The sequence below is a fragment of the Cuculus canorus genome, chromosome 5 (assembly GCF_017976375.1).
Source record: "Cuculus canorus isolate bCucCan1 chromosome 5, bCucCan1.pri, whole genome shotgun sequence".
In the NCBI taxonomy this organism is placed as follows: domain Eukaryota; kingdom Metazoa; phylum Chordata; class Aves; order Cuculiformes; family Cuculidae; genus Cuculus; species Cuculus canorus.
This window is the reverse complement of record NC_071405.1, coordinates 12,438,209-12,459,184: the sequence shown is the minus strand read 5'-3', so window position 1 is coordinate 12,459,184 and position 20,976 is coordinate 12,438,209. Positions and strand designations below refer to the sequence as shown.

The following is a 20,976-nucleotide window of genomic DNA, read 5'->3' as shown; positions in this document are numbered from 1 at the left end:
TAAAGTTGGAATTATGGTCTTTTTGCCAGAAGAAAAACAAACAAAAAATGAAAAAAAGATGAAATGTGGCAATTAAAAGAGGTGCTATTAAGTGTTAAAAAGTCCCGGAGACAAGGAGTCATATTAGAGAAGAAAAAAAAAAGTTTTATCTTAGATGTGGAATTTTCCCTTCTCCTATTTTTTTTTTTCCCAGAATCAAGAGCCTTGGAAAGGGAATAATAAAAGAGAAATGGACCCAAGCACCAACTTGCTGCCAAAGGCTGTAATACAATATCTCAGCATTTCAAGGGTCAATCAGTGTGAACCGCGTTTGCCGTCCCTCTGAAAAAAAGTAAGTATTAAACTTCCGTTCAGCCTGTGCGGACTGGTGGAATATAGGAAATCGGGTTCAGGGTGGGGGGAAGAAAGGAGAAAAAAAAAAAAAAAAAAAAAAAAAAGAGGAAGGGTTTCCCAAGGAGAGCGCGGAGAGGAGAGGACAGAAGTATGAGGAGAGGCAGCGCGGCTGCTGCGGGTCTGCTCAGCTCAGCGCGGGGCGGCGGCTGCGGGCGGTGAGTGCGGCATGGGGGAGCCCTGCCTGCCCCGGAGGAGGGGGGACCTGCCTGCCCGTCCTTAGGGGAGCCCTGCCTGCCCCGGAGGAGGGGGGACCTGCCCGCCCGTCCTTAGGGGAGCCCTGCCTGCCCCGGAGGAGGGGGGACCTGCCTGCCCGTCCTTAGGGGAGCCCTGCCTGTCCTGGAGGAGGGGGACCTGCCTGCCCGTCCTTAGGGGAGCCCTGCCTGCCCCGGAGGAGGGGGGACCTGCCTGCCCGTCCTTAGGGGAGCCCTGCCTGCCCCGGAGGAGGGGGGACGGGGGACCTGCCTGCCCCGGAGGAGGGGGGACCTGCCTGCTCCGGAGGAGGGGGGACGGGGGACCTGCCTGCCCCGGAGGAGGGGGGAGCCCTGCCTGCCTGCCCTCTTAGGGGAGCCCTTATCTGCCTGCCTGCCCCAGGGAGGGGTAACTCTCCCTATCTGCCCGCCTGCCCCGGAGGAGGGCTACCTCTCGCTGTTTGCCTGCCTGCCCCCGCGGGAGGGGGATCTGCCTTCCTGCCCCGGAGGAGGCGTGGTGGGGATTCCGCCTGCCTGCCTGCCCACCCTGGCGGCGGGGGGAGCCCTGTCTGCCTGTCCCAGAGGAGGGGTAACTCTCCCTGTCTGTCTGTCTGCCCCAGGAGCGGTGGGGGGACCCGCATGTGCCTGCCTGCTCCCGCCGCACCGGGGGCGGGGGAAGCCCTGCCTGGCTGTTCGCCCTCCCTGGGAGCAGGGGGAGCGCTGCCTGCCCTCCCCGAAGGCGGGGGCAGCCCTGCGGGTCTCGCTGCCGGCCCCGCGGCGGAGCCTGCAGCCCGGGCTCCTTTAAATTGGGGGTGTTTCGTGTGTCTCGCTGTCTGTCTCCGAGTTTAAAGAGAAAGGGGCCGGGCAACGAAGCGGGAAGGTGAGCTTCGCTCGTGGCAGCGCAGTAGATCCTTCTGCGGGGGTCGCGGGATGGGGGGCGGCTGGCACCGCGCTGCCGAGCCGGGGTGGCTTCTTTCTGGTGGTGTGGGTTTGTGCCTGAGGGTTTTCATTTACTTTTCTCCCTCTCCCTCTGTCTGTCTGGAGTTTGAAAGCGGCGCGGGGGCGGTGTGAGAGCTTGCTGGGGTGGGTGGTGGAGATCGACGAGCGCTTCCCACGGGGCTCGCAGCGCCCGCCCCGAGCGTGCCGCGGAGGGACCGGGATTGCGGCGGGTTCGCTCGGTCCTGCCCCCGAGGGGCAGACCTGGAAGCAGCGCTTCCAGCGCTCATGGCAAAGTCATTAGCTCAGCTTTACTTGTGGAGGGGCCCCGAGGAGGACAAACGCATCCCGGCGCAGCGCGGAGCCGGTGAGAGCGGGGGAGGCGGCTGCGGGGAGCCCGGGGGGGTGCGGGCAAACCGGAGAGGGGAGGTGGGAGGAATCCCCTTGAGAGGCAGCGTGAGGGTTTCAGCTCCTCTTTCGTGTGGCTCCTACTCGCTGTGCGCATCCCCCCTCCCCGCCTCCATCGGCTTATCTTTCGGGCTGCTCCGCGTAGCCTTGGCTGCCTGGTGGTGCGAGGAGGAGGAGGAGGAGGAGGACGGGTTGTGTCGGTTTGCAGCGCTCGTGGGAAATGCCAGCGCCTGCAGCAGAGCTTGCGGCAGGGACAGGCGGGATGAGACCCCTCTGATGCCGTCCTCCAAGGTTCTTGCTTTCCTCTTCAGCCTGCAGTCTAGATTCAAGTCTCAGGAGGGCAGAGCTTGACTTTAAGAGGGCTCCGTTTCTTCACTAGTGTTCTATTTGTAAGGAACGAAGGTTGCCGGTCTTCCTTATCTAGGATAGCTGTCAGCATCCTGCTGCAACGGGTGCAGTCAGTTGGCTCTACTGGCTTTGCCTCCTAGGGGAGAAGGGCTCCTGGAGCCTCAGGAAGGGTGCTGCATGCTCCCTAGTGCCTTTCCAGCAGACTTCTGACATTACTTGAAATTAAAAATGAACAAGAAATGTATTCTTGAGTGTGTACATTAAGTTATGAATGGTTTCTTCATTGTGGAGTAGATGCTGTGCCAAGTGTAATGGTTTTATGGTGCGTTCGTGATGTGGATTGTGATTTAGTGGGAAATTAGCTGACATTTCTAAATTTGCATCATATGGTACCATAGGGCACCTGATCTGCATCATACCACAGTACCCTGTTTGGAACCACAACCAAACCTAGATGGAGGTGGTGAGGTGTGGAAGAGCCAGTACTGTCCTCGAGTTCCTAGCATGTATTAGCTTTAGGCTGCAAACTTATTTGGTCAGTTTATTTACTTTGCCCACAGTCTTGTTTAAATTGGCATACTTACTATCCAAAGTACCTCTGACTCCACTTTACACCTCGCACTAATTTCAGGACAGGATTTGGAAATGGAACTTCATAACTTAAAGCAGAGCTGATGACTGAGATTCAGCTTGTAATACTGTCTGCATAGCGTACTTGCAGGAAGGGATGTGCTTATACTCCTTCTAAGATCCACTGTGTCAGTTTACATGAGTCTTTCTACTTGGTGAAGACTGAAACTTCTTTTGCACCACTTTTAATGGCTATTTTGCTTAGACAAGCAGAAAAAACATACAGTAAGAGCCAGGCAAAGAGAATCAACTTCAAAGTTTCTGGACTGTGTTAGGAATTGGGCTTAGTTTCCAGAAGTTATAATTTTATGAGCAAGTAGATATTGAACATTCCTACAGTTTTGTTTTGGTCTATGTGAGAAGGACTTTTTGCTTTCCTTTTGATGGAGGAGACAAGGCAACAAAAATGTTTCTACTAGACATAGTCCTGTAAATGTCTAAGCTTCCAATGGATAGCTCAGATTTTTTTAAGTGTGGTTAACTTCGTTTTGGTCTGGCCTCAGACCAAAGGCCTTACAGGTCTAAAGTCTCGGTAAGCTGTTGTGCCAGGTTCTCTATCCCCTGCTCAAAGTACTGCACACATTTGTAACACGTATATTCATAATGTGAGGGACAAAGGCTTCTTGTGATTAAAGTTTACTTTATCAGTGTAGATCACATTTTGATGTAAGCCCTTAAAAATTCTAATTGATTAATGAGTTTCAGATGGTGGTTCCCCTCCAATGCCCCTCCCCCTGCTCCTAACGTGTACAGTACGCTCCAAGTTAATCTGGGAAAGCTCCAGAAACCTTGGGCTAAATTGGTTGTGGTATAGTTTATAAGGATAATAAAATGACTAGAAAAATTGAATTTCCTTACAAAATGTGGTTGCTGCATTTGTGAGCTTATGTTTTATCTGCTTGCTTATGTTAGCGAGAAAAGTAAGATTCCAAATATATATATTTAGGGTAATGCAGATAAGAATGACCCGTTGTTTCTTTCAGAAGGGAAGGCTCTGCAACAGCTCTGGAAGAGCTGTGGGACATAGTAGCAGAATCACTTAAAAAGTGATTGTGTTTGTTTTTACATCTGTAAAAGGGCAAAACGAGTGATTACTGTTCTATAGTAAACTGGAAATAGCAGGTGGTATGGATGGACTGAATGACATCTACCAACAAGTGGAAGGTCTCACTGTGTTTTCTTACTGCTTCTTTTAGACCATTTTAAGGATTTCAAGTAGGGGAGCTTTTGTGGTTTCACTTGGGGAAATTATTCCACTGTCTAACAGATCTCACCATAGGGAACAGTTTCCTGACATTAAAATTATCAATTACAGAGACTGCTAGTTACCTCTGTGGCTCTCAAAGGAAGACATTCATATATCTTTTTGTTCCCCCCTTTCTGCATGTATATGTGTGTATATATGCATATATATGTGTGTGGATGAGGGGTGGAAGAACAAGAGCGTCCTTTAGTGTGTGGACTTACTATATGCTCCCCAAATCTGAAAAATGTGCCAATACTGAGGCAGGAAAACTGCAATCAGTTTTCAAATGTGAATGGAATTATGCTTGGACGTGCTGTGTGTGTGAAAATGCCACTTGCTTATGTGAAAGCTGTTATTGCAAGTATGGGTCCCAAATTGCGGGCAATCTCCTTTCTGCTTGCACAAAGGCACAATTTGTTGCTGCAACTTAAGCTGTTAATGAACATGGAATCTTTGATTTAAGCTCTTTTTCACCCAACTTCACCATACAGTGAGTGAATGCTTCTCACAGCCTACTTAAACTCCAGTAAAGTTTTTCAAAAGTTCTGTTCTTTTCCATCTGCTTGAGGTGATTAGAACTAGCAGGGAGATCCAGCAGAGACCCTTGCCAGATACTCATGAGCTCCGTTCTGGCTTTTGATGCTCTGTCTCCTCTCTTTCCAGGGTGGCTGCTTTCCAATAGCATTACCTTCTCTCTAAGACAGCAGGAGATTGTCTGCATTTATAGCCGATACCCCTCTGTCAAAGCCAATGTGCAGTCTAGTGCTCAAGTTCCAGTTCCTTCAGAGCAAACTATTGCTGCTCTTGTCTAAGTTGCTGTCTGCTTTCTCTGCCATTGACAGTAAAGCTGTTGCACAGTTGTGTGCATGATCTTTCTTCTGCAACTGATAGCTAATGTGCTTACTCAGTCATATTACAAGAGACCTCATTTCTCAAGCATAAAGCCTGCATATTTAATTCTATGAAGATTTTATGAAATAGAGTCTTTGAACCCAATGTCCAAGGCAAAGTTATGCCATCATCTGTTCCAGTTGTTCCAGCTTTGTAGAGCAGCTAGGCCACTGAATTGGCATACATGCAAATCTTCAGTCCTAGATGACTCTGGTTTGGCTGCCAACCGAGCAGAGCCAGTCGATTAGCTCGCCTGCAAGGCAGTAGTGCCTGGGTGGGCCAAAACAGATGTCTGTTGCCTAGTGTCACAGCCACGCTGGTGTGGTGCAACGGGAACATCATGTAGGACCTTTGCATCAAAGATGATTTGATTGATCGCTAAACATGCTTCTGTATTTGCTTTATGATTATTTTTCTACCTCTATAGAGACTTCTAACAACTTTCTAGTCTTTTCTAATTGAACACAAATAAAATAATTTTAAAACAGCTTCTTTTGTAGGATACATAATTTCTATGTTAATTCTTAAACCAAGTCATAAAGAGCAAGTAATTCAGCCAGACTTTGTCCCTGACCTGGAACGATTGTATCTAGGAGCAAGTTAATAGGAGTGGTTCAAGCCTCCTTTTGTTTGAGAACAAACGCACATGTTATAATTAGGAATAAGGCTGAAGTGACAGTGAAACTCGTGTAATGCAGAGAGTGCTGCATAGCCAGCAGCTACTCCAAATAAGCCATTATGTATATTTGCTGGAGTAATATCTTAGTGGATTATATGGTGAATTCACAGAAAGGAGCATGTATATTTTCTGTGTATGTATATCTATATTATACACACACACTCTTTTATATGTACATTTTTACTACATAGAATATTATTTTTCCTCCTGTTTATACTTGATTTTGGTTGAAGAGTACTATTATCACAATTTTGCAGGTAAGGGAAGGTGGTTGGAATAGGAAAGGGAATTGAATACGGGGATCTGCAATTGTGAGTGCCTAATTGTGCGAGCAGCTTTACTTTTTGGATTAAACAGTTTTTCCCTGTGTGTTTTGAGTACAAAGCATATCATTCTTGAATTCTTTTTATCTACCGGTTAACCCCAACAAAAGCCAATGGATTTACAGAAGATTACTTGTTTGATTCTCATTTCTTTCTCCTGATGATCACTGACAACAATCAGCAGACAGAGTAAGTTACACTGCTGGCAAAATACAAGGAGTGAGCTACAATACACAGAAAACTAAATGTACCACTGTAAAGCAAAATAAAAACTCACTGTTTGGTGGAAGCAAGGAGAGAGAAATATAAACTTTCAGTGTTTTGAATTTGTTACATGTCACTGGACGTACTGTAAACGATCCCGCACTGAATTCTCCAGCTAGACAATAAGCCTAAGAATTTGAGATGTTGTGCTCTTATTGAGAGAGGTGGAAAAAAGGCTGTGCTGCATAAATATGACCTGTATCAAAACAGAATGAAACCTAGTTATAGACCTTTCCTTGTCTGCATTCAGAATAGTTGGGGGAAGAAGTTGCTTTGTGGGGAACAAAGCATTTAGAGGTAAGTTTTGAAAATGCTTGTGCATATCTTGCGTCAGCCTCAACAATTTATAGAGCGATGTAACATGCTATAAAATGTTTGACATGTTTGTATTGGCTAGTTTTAAAGAGCTGTATATATGATGATTTGATGTTGCTGTTAGAAAGTAGTGAGATTAGGAAAAACAGTATTTTTTGGCTACTTAGTTCATACTTCATGTCTGCCAAAATGAAAGGATGAAATATTTGAGCCAAAGAGGCTTGCCTCAGCTGTGGTGATGTATCCTTCAAGGCTACTGTCTATCTATGTAGCAAGTTTATTGCTTTCCCTAACCAAATTCCTCACTGCTACATTGTCAATAAACTTTCCTCCAGCTCACCAGAAAATGCATTGTCATTTTAAGGAGATGAGTTGATGTTATCTGAGCAGAGAATCAAGAGCCTGGGCTTTACTGCAGGTAAAATCTTCAATGGGGTCTTGAAGGAGCTCAGGACCTAACTGTTCTTGCCTTCACCTAACTTAGTTCAGCTTCTTCACAGATCTCAGCTAGTATATGATGAAGTTTTAATAGTTAATGTATGGGCTATTACAGTAGATGAAGTAGATGAACATTTTAATGAAGCTTAGATACTTCAGCACTGAATTGTTGTGGAGGCTTAAGTTCAACTTCTTAATTCAGTGGTGGTCAGTGTTTACATAAAGAATAATTAAGAGTTTGATACCTTTTGATGCTCACTGTTCGATAACTGACCCACTATACCACTTGTAGAATCTGTGATAGGAGCTACAGGTAAACTGCACACTGCTCCCTCAAGGCTGATCTTTTTAAAAAAAAAAATTATTTTCAGAAGACCTAAGGTAGGAATTTTGGTGCTTTGATTCTAATAAGAAACTGTTGTTCTGAAGTGTAAGGTAGGTTTTCAGAAAAGTAGGGAGGAAGGGGAACATTAATTTTGTTTCTGAAAGTAAAGTTACACAGAAGTAAGGTCAGGTTGTTTGTGATTCTTTGAGGTTCTTCTGAGTGGATACATTTCATCAGAAATAACTTCCTCATTCTGCAATCCTTGCTTGCATACCTGTTTCACAAATCAACCCATGCGTTATTATTGATTAAGGGCTACTGTTTCAAGCAGAACTAGTCCCAGTTTAGAGATGCCTAAGTTATTTTCAGCTTCTAGAGTTTGTCACCTCTCTATCTGCCTTTCCAGATCTCTCCTAGTTTCTTATTCTGAGAGCTTGTGCCCTATTAAAACTACCTTAAACTCCTAATGCCCTTCCTGTCTCTGCATCTTCTCTCTTCTTACCACCACAGTTACTACCAAACTGAAGCACACATGCATCCTCCAGTATCAGAGCTTTTTTTCCTCCCACTTTTTCCTTCATTCAGTGAGTCTCATAAGTTCCTTGAGACCTTTAAACAGCCTGGTTCCTGAGGTTTATGAAGCAAGAGGTAGATCAGTATGAAATACACTTAAAGACAGCCCTGGATTGTAGAGCCAAACTGAAGTAATATCACAAATCCCTGAATTCTCTGATCTACATCTCCACAGAGATCAGTTGGAAGCGTAAACAGACTGCAGTACTTGTTTCTTAGACTGTTGAGGAAACCCAAACTGCCTCTTTGTAGCTTCTCTAGAAGCTTTCTCTCTCTTCTTTTTTTCTTGTAGTCTTAAAGAAATGCAACTTTCAGACCTTGGAGATACTGCAGCCTCGCCAGCAGCAGCAGCCTGTATCATATCTGGCTGGCTGTCAGGCATGTTATCATGTTGTAAGTTGTTTATTAGCTTCAAGTTTCATAAGATGCTTCATATAAGTGCGCTTGGAAGTGATAATTTAGAGGCGCGTTTCCTGAGGTGAAAGAAAAGGATGTTGTCTCTGTAGTTTTTCTGTTAACACAACCCAGCTCAGTGTGTGCCATGTGTTATACTGCTAGCAGGGCAGACCCTGTGTGCATCCTTGAAATATAAATTACAGAAGAATTTAGGTTGGAAGGGACCTCCAGGGGTCATGTAGTCTATCCTCCTCCTCAAAGCATGTTTGAAATTATTTGCAGTGAAGAGGTGCGGTGTCTAACTGGTTCCTTTAGTTAAGTGGTGCTTCTTTGTTCAGGTATATTTTTCCAGTCCATATGTCAAAAGAAACAAATAGCAGGATTTTGTCTTCTAAGTATTTAGATATATAGATATTAATAAACTGAAAAACTGATGCAAAAACATATTTTTACTTTGCTTTATTTGTCTATTGTATATGATGTCAGCCTTCACAAATGAGAAATTTTTTTTATTACTTTATAACAACATAATTTCTCAAGTGATTTGAGAGAATAAACAAGTTTCAGATTCTCAGACTATCAATGGAGTTTATAGAATTCAGAAATCAGTAAAAAAAATAAAATGTTTTTTTGAACAAGGAGTTTAGTTATCCAGGGTATGGATGAAAACTGCTGGACTGTTTTAATGTAAGCATTAAAATATGTTAAACAGTATTTCATGTACTTGGAAGTGCCAGTTACAGCACAATTTTATAGAAAGACAATCGCTTTTTACATTCAGTAAACATTTTCTTTTTTTTTTTGGCAAAGGAATTGGTCTTAGTGTTATTATCATAGAATCATAGAATAGTTTGAGTTGGAAGGGACCTTAAAGATATCTAGTTCCAACCCCACTGCTGTGGGCAGGGACATCCCACTAGATCAGGCTGCCCAAGACCCCATCCAACCTGGCCTTGAACACCTCCAGGGATGGGGCAGCCACAACTTCTCTGGGCAACCTGTGCCAGTGCCTCTCATAGTAATGAAATTCTTCCTAATGCCTAGTCTAAATCTGCCCCTCTCCAGTTTATACCCATTCCCCCTGGTCCTATCCCCACAAGCCTTTATGAATAGTCCCTCCCCAGCTTTCATGTAGCGCCTTCTGGTACTGGAAGGTCACTATAGGATTTCCTGTGAGCCTTCTCTTCTCCAGGCTGAACAAGCCCAACTCTCTCAGCCTGTCCTCACGTGGAAGGTGCTCCAGCCCTCCAGTCATCTTTGTAGCCTCCTCTGAACCTGTTCCAACAGCTCCATATCCTTCTTACGTTGAGGATTCCAGAACTGGACACAGTATTTCAGATGAGGTCTCACAAGAGAGAAATAGAGGGGCAGAATCCCCTCCCTTGCCCTGCTGGCCACGCTTCTTTTGATGCAGCCCAGGACACTGTTGGCCTTCTGGGCTGCGAGTGCACATTGCCGGCTCATGTCGACCAGCACCCCCAAGTGCTGCTCTCAATTACATCATCCCCCATCCTGTACTGAAATTGGGGATTGCCCTGACCCAGGTGCAGGACCTTACCCTTGGTCTTGTTGAACCTCATGAGGTTCTCAAAGGGCCAATTCTCCAGCCTGTCTCGGTCCCTCTGGATGACATCCCATCCTTCCGGTGTGGCAACTACACCACTCAGCTTGGTGTCATCCGCAAACTTGCTGAGGGTGCACTCAATCTTGCTGTCAATATCATTAGTATAGATATTGAACATATTATTCCAGACCACAATGGAATAGTATAACAAATTGTTCTGTTTCATTGTTGGTTTTAGTCACTTTTAGCTTTTACCTGGCTTGAAAGGTATGCAAAGGACAGAAGGAAACAGTGTTTGCAGTGTGGTGTTAGCTGAAGCCAGATGGCACATGTTATCGCAGTTGCTGTGGACCAGCTGGCAGACAATAGGCACCTCCCAGCCACACTTAATGCCTGTCCAGTGCCACCTGTAGAAGATGTTGTGACTGCTACTTGGTGTGACTGGGCTTTCAGCAGGCTACAGCCTACCAGGCAAAAAAGTATCTCAGCTCATTGCTACAAGCTCTAGGGTCCACATCTGGCTTTCTGAAAAGAAAGTCGGAGAGAATATTAACCTTCTTTCCTTAGCACCTCTGCTCCAAGTTGGGGGAATTTATCCTTCAGGAGCAGAGATACAGGTCTGGTGGGTCTAACCTCTCTGGCTGCTGCAAGAGTTGGAACACCTAATTAATATGTAACACATGACACATTGTCTTACCTGAAACTGAAGTTCACTGAAGCAGAGGAACATTTGTGTATAAGGAAAAAGTGGGAATTGTGTGTGACCGGCACTAGCTGTTGTGTTCCGTTCTGAAGAAATAACGTTATTCAGTAAATATGTTTAGTGTGGATGTTTTATTTGGTTATTCTGAAGCTGCAGGATAGACTGATTATATTTTGTAACAGCATTTGCTAATTGTTAGTAAGTTTGCTATAGTAGTGTAACTTGGTTGTTCCTGTGTTTCTCTTGGGTCTCATCCAACAATCTTTGAAGCTTTCCATTTGTTTTGAATGGGTATTGGATCAAGTACCAGGGTGAATTGTTAGCTTTGTGTAAAATGTTTATTTTTATTTGATTTTAATAATTCCTTGCAGAATATTTGGTTATTTTTTGGCAACGCGTATAGCTTGGTGAGTACAAGTGAAGTTGACATTTATCTGTATGACTTAATAACTTGCAATGTAATCCATTAACAAAACACAATTTCAATCGTTGATGTTGTATTCATGTGTTAGATCCCCATCTGTTTATCTGACACTTGATTTCTTAGATCATAGTTGCTGTTATCTTCCATGATTCTAACATGAGGACTCATGAAACTTCTTGATTTGGTATAATGACTTTTTTTTCTTCTTCTTTTTTTTTATATACTAAAACAGGTACAACAAGCGGATAAGCAATGTGCACTGCTCTGAGCCCGAAAGCGCGTGGGCCTGGTCTCTCTGATATGCATCAATACAGTCAGTGGCTTGCAAGTAGACATGAGGCCAACTTGTTGCCGATGAAAGAGGATTTGGCCCTGTGGCTCACAAACCTACTGGGTAAGATACAATAGGATAGAATGCAGATACTGGGCAGTAAGAGAACTCTGTACACTGTTAACTGGGAATTCAACCCTTCAGGCTTGTTGGCGTTTCAACAATAAAGGTCGTTATGATTAGGTAGTCACCTCCATATAGTGTGACTATTAGCAAGGTTAGAAGAGCTAATAAGTAGTTTGCTTCTGCAGTGTTTCTGCGAGTGGCATAATTGAACTTTATTTTTCATTTCATGTTTTTTTTTTCCTTCAAATTTCCTTTTAAATATTCTTTTGCAAGTGTTGTCTGTATTCATACCAGTAAGCTGAATGATGCTAATTACTGCCATTAAGTACCTCTTCGATTTTTATGGCTAGAGCTCCTAAAAAGTATAGGTGTACTGACTGTCTTGAATGGGAAGAGCCATTAAATAGTTCTTTGCTGACCAAGCAGTCTAGTGATTGATAATTGCTGCCCAAGGCAGTGCGTGCTAAGACTTGTCAAAGCTTGTGGATAGAGGGGTCTGAGCTAGTGGATGCAACTGCGACTTGGGGATTTATGGGTTGCAGCTTGTTGTGTGAAGCTGAAACATGTTGATGGAAGACGATGCAAACTGAAAGCCATGAAGAAACAGGTAGAAAACAGAAAAGCAAATGAGAGTATGTCCCCGATGGGAAGTAAAGCGACAGTTCTTTGGGATATTCAACTCATTCAAGAAGGAAGAATTTAGAAATTACGAGCCAGGAAGTTGTATGTTGTTTATTGAGAGCATTCAGGGGAAAATGGCTTTTGTGTCATGTCTGTAAGACAAAAGGCTTCTACCAAAGGAATACATGATTTGCACAATACCTCATCCTAAGGGAAACGTGCCAACAGTTCCTCTCATTAAACAAAGAAAATATTTCACAGGCAGTGATGTTTACATGAAACTTTTGTTGGTGTTATTTTGGAGGAAAATTTGGATGAGCACTTTTAAGTTTGGTGTGGGTGTTTTTTTTTTGTTTGTTTGTTTTGTTTTTTTCTATAAGTCTGTTCTGGTGAGACATAAGCAGTGTCTCATCTTCACAAATGCTGTAGCTTGAACCATCTCAATGATATGCAATAATAAAGCATATCTAATGCCTTTCATCTGCATCTTCTACGTTGGTGTATTTTCTTTTTGAGAGGAAGGGCAGTGTCACTGTATTATTAGAGGTAGTCAATAAATACAGTGTCAGTGGCGTACAGGAGCGTGGTATTTTGCAGGAGCGTGGTATTTTGCAGGTAGGTGAAGAGCTTTTAGAGCAGGAATACTTATCAATCCACAACTGCAAAAGTGGCAGTTGTTTTAAACTACATCTTTGTGTGGTACTTCCATTTAAATTAATGGACTTTGAGTATAAAATTTTCTAGGCAATGCCAGAACAAAATCTAGAGATCTTGACTTTTCATTCCAGTTACCACATGACAGCAATCCAAAAGAACTGTTTTTTGAATCAGAAGAAGCGCGTTCCATTAAGGGTTTAATATATTGTTTAAGTGTTTTAAACAATGAAATTTCAGTGAGGCCCTCTAAAACAAATAGAAGCTTGTTTGCAGTTCCTAACAGGATTCTCACAGTGACAAGTTTAGGAATGAGGTCACTTTTTTAGCAAGAAAGTAGCAACCAGCAGGAGGTTCTGAAATGCCAGCTATAATTAAAAATCTGATTTTTCATATGGACACTAAATTCTGCACTGCAGAACTAAATGAGCACAACCTTCTTTTAATTAAGCATCATACACAGCTCATTTGCTTAATGCATTCCCCTACACCTCACACCAAGCATTTCTTTTCATAGTTTGTCCTGAAGAATGGAATTATAGTGATTTGAATTCCTGTGTAGACATTGTTATTCAAATTAATAATTCAATTAAGTTAAAATTCATATTCAAAATAAATTAAGTGTAACTAAATTAAAGTAATTAATATTCAGATAATATATTAACTGAGAATTCAAATTTGGTTTAATTACTGTATAAGTTAGGTTAACTTTAATGAGAGAAGGGGCTCATGAGCATGTTGCTGTAAGATAAAATAGGTATGAATTTATAGCATGACATTGTCTTGTAAAAAGCTGTACTCTTTCACTTTTCACCATTCAAAAGGGTAAAAGGACATGTGAAGATCTTTTTTGTTTATTTTTTTTGTGGGTATTTTTTCCTCCATGGGAGAAATAATGTACTTTGCATTAATGGTCAGTAGACCATTTTCATGCTCATGGATGTGTACGTAACATGGAGCAGATAATATTCTGTTTATCCACACCCTACTTTGCTCTGTGCTATAACTTGTATGGCCTTGTTGTAGGTGTCTTTATGACAGTATTAATGCAAAATAATTTCTCAATTTACAAAGAAAATTGATATGCATTTCAATTAATTTTTGCTGTGTTGGTTTGTGTTTTGTTTCATCTATATTTTGTTCATTCATTCGTAGTATGACTCAACAAGGGCATATAATCTTTTCAAATAAATGTAGGTTTTAAAAAGGAAAAGAGAAGTATTTTAGGCAAGAATATGGCTGAACCTCTTTGAGATAGTTTGATCAACTGATAGCGTTTTGAGAAATTTTTGTGGAGAGGCAAATGTGTCCTGCACAGTGTTACTGGAAGTCGAAAGGTTACGCTGCACCAAAGCCTGGTAGGGATCACAAACTGGAAAACATTAGAAGAATATCACACTTCGTAATACAAACAGAGAGGTTTGATGTTAGATGGAAATTAGGCATAGCTAGAATGTGACCTTACCCAAGTCTCAAACTGGAAGGCTGAGATATGTGGCGCATCTGGAAAATAATGCTATGAGGATTTTTAATCCTGAGAGTTTGGGCATTTTATTCTAATTTAGCATGGATGTTGGGGGACACTGGGATGATTTTGTAATCACTGGTAATTTTGTATGCATTTTGCTAATTATTTTTGGAACCACGTCAGAGAAACTTGGAGTTTCCAAGGGGATGATTTGTCATTACAGCTCTATTGCTAAATAGATTTTGGCTGCCTATATTCTGGGGGCTGGAAAAAAAGACATCACAGATGAAATCAATATGTCAGATAGGATTAACTCATACAATATTGTACATGATATCATTCTCAAAATGGGACACATCAGGATTGAATGGGTGGTGGTTTGCATGCCGGAGAGGAAGATTGGAGCTATGGGTTTTGTAGCGCTTAACCTCACTTCCTTCTGCTGAGCTCTGGTGGCTCCATTTGAAATCCTTGTAGTGGCAAATTTAATGTTGACCCAATTGTTTTGCAAATGATTATCATCTCTCAACCTTGTTTTTATTATGTATGGATCCAATGAAACACTCAACAATGCTTTCACTGCTGACAAACTCTAAATTTAGTAGATTATGTATATGCTTACTTTAGTAGAATGCTCTTGAGGATACTGAAAACTTCTGTTTCATCTTGAACAAGATTCACATGGGAATTTGCACAGTTGGGCCATAGCAATCTTCTAGCAGAGGCAAAACCGCAGTTTGAAAACAAATAGGGTTTGCTTATCTGCTGTATTCTCCAGTACTGTCTTGTTTTCTCTTGTGTCTGCAGAGGAGAAGGGGCTGACATCAAGAGGAATAGGCCTCATCATCAGTCTGTAGTGTAGGACAAGTACAGAGGGATGAGTTTTCTCTTTGCCGTTTGGCTATTGTGTAGACCTCTCATCTTTTTTTTCCCATTCCCAGAGCCCATTTACCAGTTGCAGAAAGTTTTGATATTGTTGCTTCTCCATCCAGCTTCATTTAGCACATGAGACCATGGAATAGATTGGAAAGATGTGCCCTGGGCACATGTCAGGGCTCCGAGGTTGCCATGCTGAGGTCTCATCGTAGCAATTTTCTGGGCTTCACAAGAACGCAAGGTGCTGAGGAACTGGACATCTAAACATTGAATGTTGCAGAAGACATGTAAAAGTTCTTTGAGTGTGAAAGTGATGTAGACTTGGAGAAAAGGAACAGAGAGGTAAGGATGTTATGAGAGGCACTGAGTTGGAGACCAGATGTGGAAATTAAAGGTGTGTTGAAGGTGGTGTAAAGTTTGTGGGATTAAGGGTGGGAGATCTTCTGCAAGAAAACGGTCTTTCTTTGATTCTGAATTAAGCAAAACCTGCTTCAGCTCAGGGTTATTGCTCATCCTGCTGTGTAAAAGGGTTCCATAGCAGTACCTTTATTTTCAAAGTCAGCATGTTCAACTCAAGCTAGTGGGAAATGCAGGTTTTAAATGTCTGAATATTGAGTCATTCATGATATTGATACTTCAAGTGAGTCTGCTGGCACTGATGCAGTTTATTATTTAATTAAGAGGCTTTATAATTATTTTTATAATCAGCATGTCTTTGAGATTGTTTATATGTCCCAATTCAAATAAGTCCCATTTAATATCTTGGTAATAGCAAAACTATTTCTTTTTTTCTTACTCTGCTTTTTGGAGGAAACAGAGTAGCCTTGTCAGAAAAGAACCAGTTTTGCATGTGCATAAAATCATTTGCCTTTGTTTGGTTTATTTTTATTGTGTGTTGTTATCTTGATTTTAAAAGCCACACAGTTTGAAAGGGCCAGCAGGAGTTGTTACACTGGTGTTTCAGTATTTGTGGAAGCTTATCCTTGTACAATGTTTCAGAGATTCAGCTGACTGAAATGTTTCTATTAAGTTGGTTCAAAAGTAATTGCCTTTTTTAACCATCAACTTTAAAGCAGTGTATGTCTCAACTTAGAATAAAATTTATTAATCAAAATAACCTTTAGAATCTACGCTTTTTTTTCTAACAAGAAACAAATCTATTAATTCTAGTAGCATAGAATTCTGGATTCCTGGAACGGATGAATTCTTCAAAGGCATTTATAGCTGCTGCTTGGTTGTGGTAATTCTCTTGCAGCAAGTTGTCAAAATGCTTAAAAATGTGGCAACTGGTGAGAGAGAGGTTTGGTGAGTAGTAAGCTGAGTGAGGCAAAGTTTTGAAGACCAGTTAGTGCAGCTTCTGTAGAGTCAGTTGTGAGACATGTTGTGGGTTGTTGTCATGAAAAAACTGATCTTTTTTGATTGACTAGTGTTAGACAGAAACATTGCAGTTCTTGGTGCATTTTGTTGATTTCTTGGCAATACTTCTCTGCTGTGATATTTTTGCCAGGACGCAGGAAGTTGTAGGGGATGATTTCACTTTTCAACCACCGAACAGTGACCATAACCTTCTTTCAATGAAGCTTTGATTTGGGGAACTGTTTCAGTGCTTCACCTCAGTCCAGCCACTGTGTGGAATGCCATTGGTTGTCATATAGAATCCACTTTTCATCACATATCACAATGCGATCAAGACATTTATTGGTTTTGTTGTGCAAAGGAAGTGCAGAGCAGATTTCATAACAGTGATCTTTTAATTTGCATTCAGCTCGTGCTGAATATGCACCCATATGTTGTGCTTTTTTGATTTTCCAGTTTGGTGCAAATGTTGGACTGTGGAATGATCAATGCTTTGTTTGTCTGCCACCTCACAGGTTGTTTTGTGTGGGTCCACTTCAATAACGACTCTCAGCTGATTGTCATCTATTGCAGGATATCTGTGACCCTCCTCATCTTCAAGGCCCTCTTTTCCATTATGAAATTTTTGGTACCAATGTTGAGTTGTAGATTCGTTGACAGTCATCTGATCAAATGCTTGGTTGGTATTGCTAGCAGTTTCTGCTGCTTTATGTCCCCTTTTGAACTTGTACAACAAAATCACTCAAATTTGCTTTTTTCCCATCTTTCATTTGACATTGTAATATAAAAAAGCATAAACAGTGAAAACAAAAACATTAGAATGAATAAATAGATTAAATGTCATGCTTTAAAATGGTATATTATGTGAACACGGTTAAATCAAAGTTTAATCCAAAAAAAAGTATCACAATTTACAATGACAAAGATGGCAATTATTTTTGTACCAACTTAATATCTGTAAACTAGTAGTTACGTTCTACCACTGACGCACACAATTAAAATAGTCAATTGACCAGTTGTGATGCTGGAGTCAGTGTCTTGCATTGTAGTCATTAAACTAAATGTGGAAGAACTCAGTGCAATAATAGAGGAACCAACTAGAATTGGGTACTTTGTTTTAGCTTTGAGTCCCTCCACTGCTTTCTGAAGGCTCTGGTTGTCTGAGAGCCTTTGGGGAATACTTTATCTTTGGCCTCTTGAGCCCACACCCTGGGCATGGGATCTTTCTAGCTGTTCTTTCTTCGACCTTCCAGTCTGGTTGCACTAGGACTGCCAGGACCGGGTGTCCTTATTGATAGCTGCCCACAGTTTCCAAGCGGTAGGTGTTTTAGCGGTTTGCCTTTTTAAAGGGCATTGGGTGACTGTGGTTAAAGAAAGAGTAAGCAGTGATTTTGAGATTTGAGAAAGCCTTCATATTCCTGGGGTTTGTGGGTTTTTTCATACTTTTAGTGTTGTTTTTTTATTATATTTAATGTTATTACCATTCTGTAAAAACATTGCAACTGCTTTCTTGTAATTATAGGGGGAGTTATACATTTTTAATGGAGTTTAATGTTTTTTCCATACAAATAGACAGAGCCATTTTTTTCCTCGGGCTATGAACATTACTCTCATTTGAATCAATACATTTCAACTGTTAAATATGTCAGTGTGTCTGTTTTAGCAAAGAAATGCCACCTTTTGGAGCCATAAAATACAGTGAATTGAAAGCTGACACCTAATATATTTTTCATTGGATACAGATGTTCAATGCAAAACTCATTCTTTCAGCTTTCATAAAAGGGAACAGAACTAAAATACTCCAACTTGGTGTACAATATGCAGTGACCAAACCCCTAATGCAGTTCAGCAATTAAAATAATATATTGTTAAATAGCAGAAGAAGATAAAAGAGTTTTTCCATGTTTGTGTAAAGACGAAATGCCTCTAAATAAGTTTTAGGTTTTTAATACTTGACCAGTGTCATAATAAATCTATAAATCGTAAGACAAGGTAGGTATGCAGAATGTGATTTTTCTTTTACATGTGTGAAAAATTAGGCTTTCTGAAATAAAAATCTCAAATGTTAAAAATATTTGAAATAATAAAAATAAAGAAGTTTCTATCACATAGTCGTTTTTCAAATTTAACTTTATGATGTCTTTATAACTCTTGCCAAAAGCCCTGATGGGGCAAATGGGAAATTATGTAGGCTAGAATGGTAACGAAGGCTTTTGAGGCGCTAAGATGTTCAAATTTTTGTATGTGTGGGCTATTATAGTTTCAGTCCTGGCTTCAGCTGAGCTGGAGGCCCTGCTGAAATATTGTCAGTTATGCACAAGCTACCAGTGAATGTCTGCTGCGCTGCTACTGCTCTTTTGCCTGGAGAACTCATTTGGGTGTACAGGAGCTATAAAGTGGGTTATATGGCAGAGACAATTAAAGAGGAATGAGAAGGAAGAAAGCCTTCAGAATAAACAGATATTTCTGAAATAGGAATGTCCTAGAAAAAAAACAAGTTTAACCAAACATATCTCTGCTGTTGTATGTGAAGATAATTGCTGCAAAGATCTTTATCTTAGATTTTGACTGACCGAACTTAAAGACTCTCAATATTTTCGCTGAAGGATGCTGATGTTTATAACAGTTTCCAGGCAAGGACCTAGAGAAATCATTTTCCTTTAGCATTTTTTGTAATCATATTGCTTTATAATACTTCTTTCTTCGGTGTTGCGAGTGCCATTGACTATCAGATTACAGTGTAGCAGCAATATATTGCAGAAGTACAATATTATCTTTTTATTATCTATTTCACTTGTGTTACTTTTGAGTGTTAGCTTTCTCCTCTTTCTGAATGAAAAGGTATAGAAAATCTTTACTTCTTTCTTTCTAAATCTACTATTTCTAGGTTGTTTTTTTTTAATAAAAGACATGTTGTTCTAAACAGATTAGTGCTTTTGATTCACAGACATCTCATTGAAAATGAATTTACCCAAACTATCTAAACAACCCCCCCAAAAAACTGGTTTATTCAGACAGTTGCTTGCTGGTCAAAATCTGTGGCAAAGCCCCCTGACAAGCAGTGAGTAGAATTCTACCTATTATGCTGCTGGCAAACAGCTGCTTTTGAGTAGCAGGAATGGATCTGGGTGGGATGAGGAACCACTCTTGCTTCAGGTTTTTAATTCTTTTATTTTTTTTGATAGGGAAGACTATAGTTACTGATGATTGCTGTGTAACAGCCAATGAAAAATGAATGGATAGTGTTATTGCTGTTCCCAAATGCCATATGTAAATATCACCCGAAATAAATAAATAGTCTCTTAATACGAAGAACAAGATGCTCTCTTGATATTAGAAGTTATGAAAGCTGAGAAATACAGCTGCTGGTCAAAAAGTATCCAAAGAGAAGGCAAATTTTCCAGTAGAAATGTGAAAATGGAAAACCTTCAATAAGAAACGGGAATATTTTTACCTTGAAATTATGTTAAGATGCTGGAAGTTTTATATAGGGTGGTAAATGATTCACTTCTCATCTGGCCTGTCCAGCCTGCTTGTCATGCACATCTCATTGTGGGATCTTTTCTATCAGGAGGAGACATTTATGGTGTAATGGAAGGTTGTCTGGTCTGATGTAGCCAGGGAGAATGATCTGTGGCAGCTGAAGTACAGCGTTATCTACCATGTTAATAATTGGTATATTTTTAAATGAGAGTATTTTGGCTTTATTCTTTAGATCAAAATTTTAATTTGTGTGGCAAATGTGTGACATGGAATTTCGCTTTCTCCTTCTTTTCTGATGTACCTGACTATTTCTGACAAAGCTCTTTGAAAGGAGCATTGTAATCACTGTAGTATTTTGTCAACTTCTTGCAGGATCAAGTCTTAAGAGTATTTTTTTTCTTTTTCCTAAGAAAAGATAGAGTCCACCTTGGTATGTTTTTGTACTTCTCTTATGAAATAAGCTGCAGTAGTGTTAGCAACTCTTACACTATAGCTACTGATACACACTGGTGTAAACCATTAGCCTGCTATATCCTCTTTTAAAACACTGCTAAAAGCACTGGAATTTCATAAGTAAAATGTGATATGAGGAGTCTGATAGTCTATAATTATTTTGCAAACACCATAGGCCTTCACAAAGAAAGTATGTTATTTTTTAGTAATTTGCTGTATGTCTACCAGTAAAGTAGCAATGAGGTTATTCACTAAATATTCAAATTAATGGTAGTTATTAAGTTAAAATGTATTTCAGATTTGGTGAAGATTTCTGTTGATTTCTCTTTTCACACAGATGCAATCTATGCTCTTGCACTCTTTCTACCATGTTAACTTTCTGTTTGCTGTTCAGGTAGAGAAATAACAGCAGAAACCTTTATGGAGAAATTGGATAATGGTGCCTTGCTTTGTCGGTTAGCTGAGACGCTGCAGGAGAAATTTAAAGAAAACAGCTTTGATGCAAACAAGCCCGGCAAAGTAAGTGTCAGTAAATGTTCTAGCATGTATTATCAGTATCTGACTGTTTTGTTACCAAAATTTTTTGCACAGTTAAGAGATTTTGTTTGTGGAGGCTCTGCTAAT

General features: G+C 40.9%; 1 protein-coding gene across 5 annotated transcripts in view; it reads left to right on the top strand.

Moving 5' to 3' along the window:
- Positions 1–263: 263 nt before the first annotated feature.
- GAS2 (growth arrest specific 2) overlaps positions 264–20,976 on the top strand; it is a 98,520-nt gene continuing 77,807 nt past the window's right edge. The window contains exons 1-3 of one of the 5 annotated variants that reach the window (XM_054068887.1): positions 264–331; positions 11,277–11,438; positions 20,747–20,871. In XM_054068887.1, coding sequence (XP_053924862.1) covers positions 11,297–11,438; positions 20,747–20,871 — 267 coding nt within the window. In that variant the 5' untranslated portion in view covers positions 264–331; positions 11,277–11,296. Of the gene's footprint in view, positions 332–433; positions 549–1,136; positions 1,462–1,668; positions 1,885–7,022; positions 7,040–11,276; positions 11,439–20,746; positions 20,872–20,976 lie in introns of those variants that run through there. The other 4 variants (XM_054068886.1, XM_054068884.1, XM_054068885.1 and 1 more) reach the window with 4 other exon arrangements.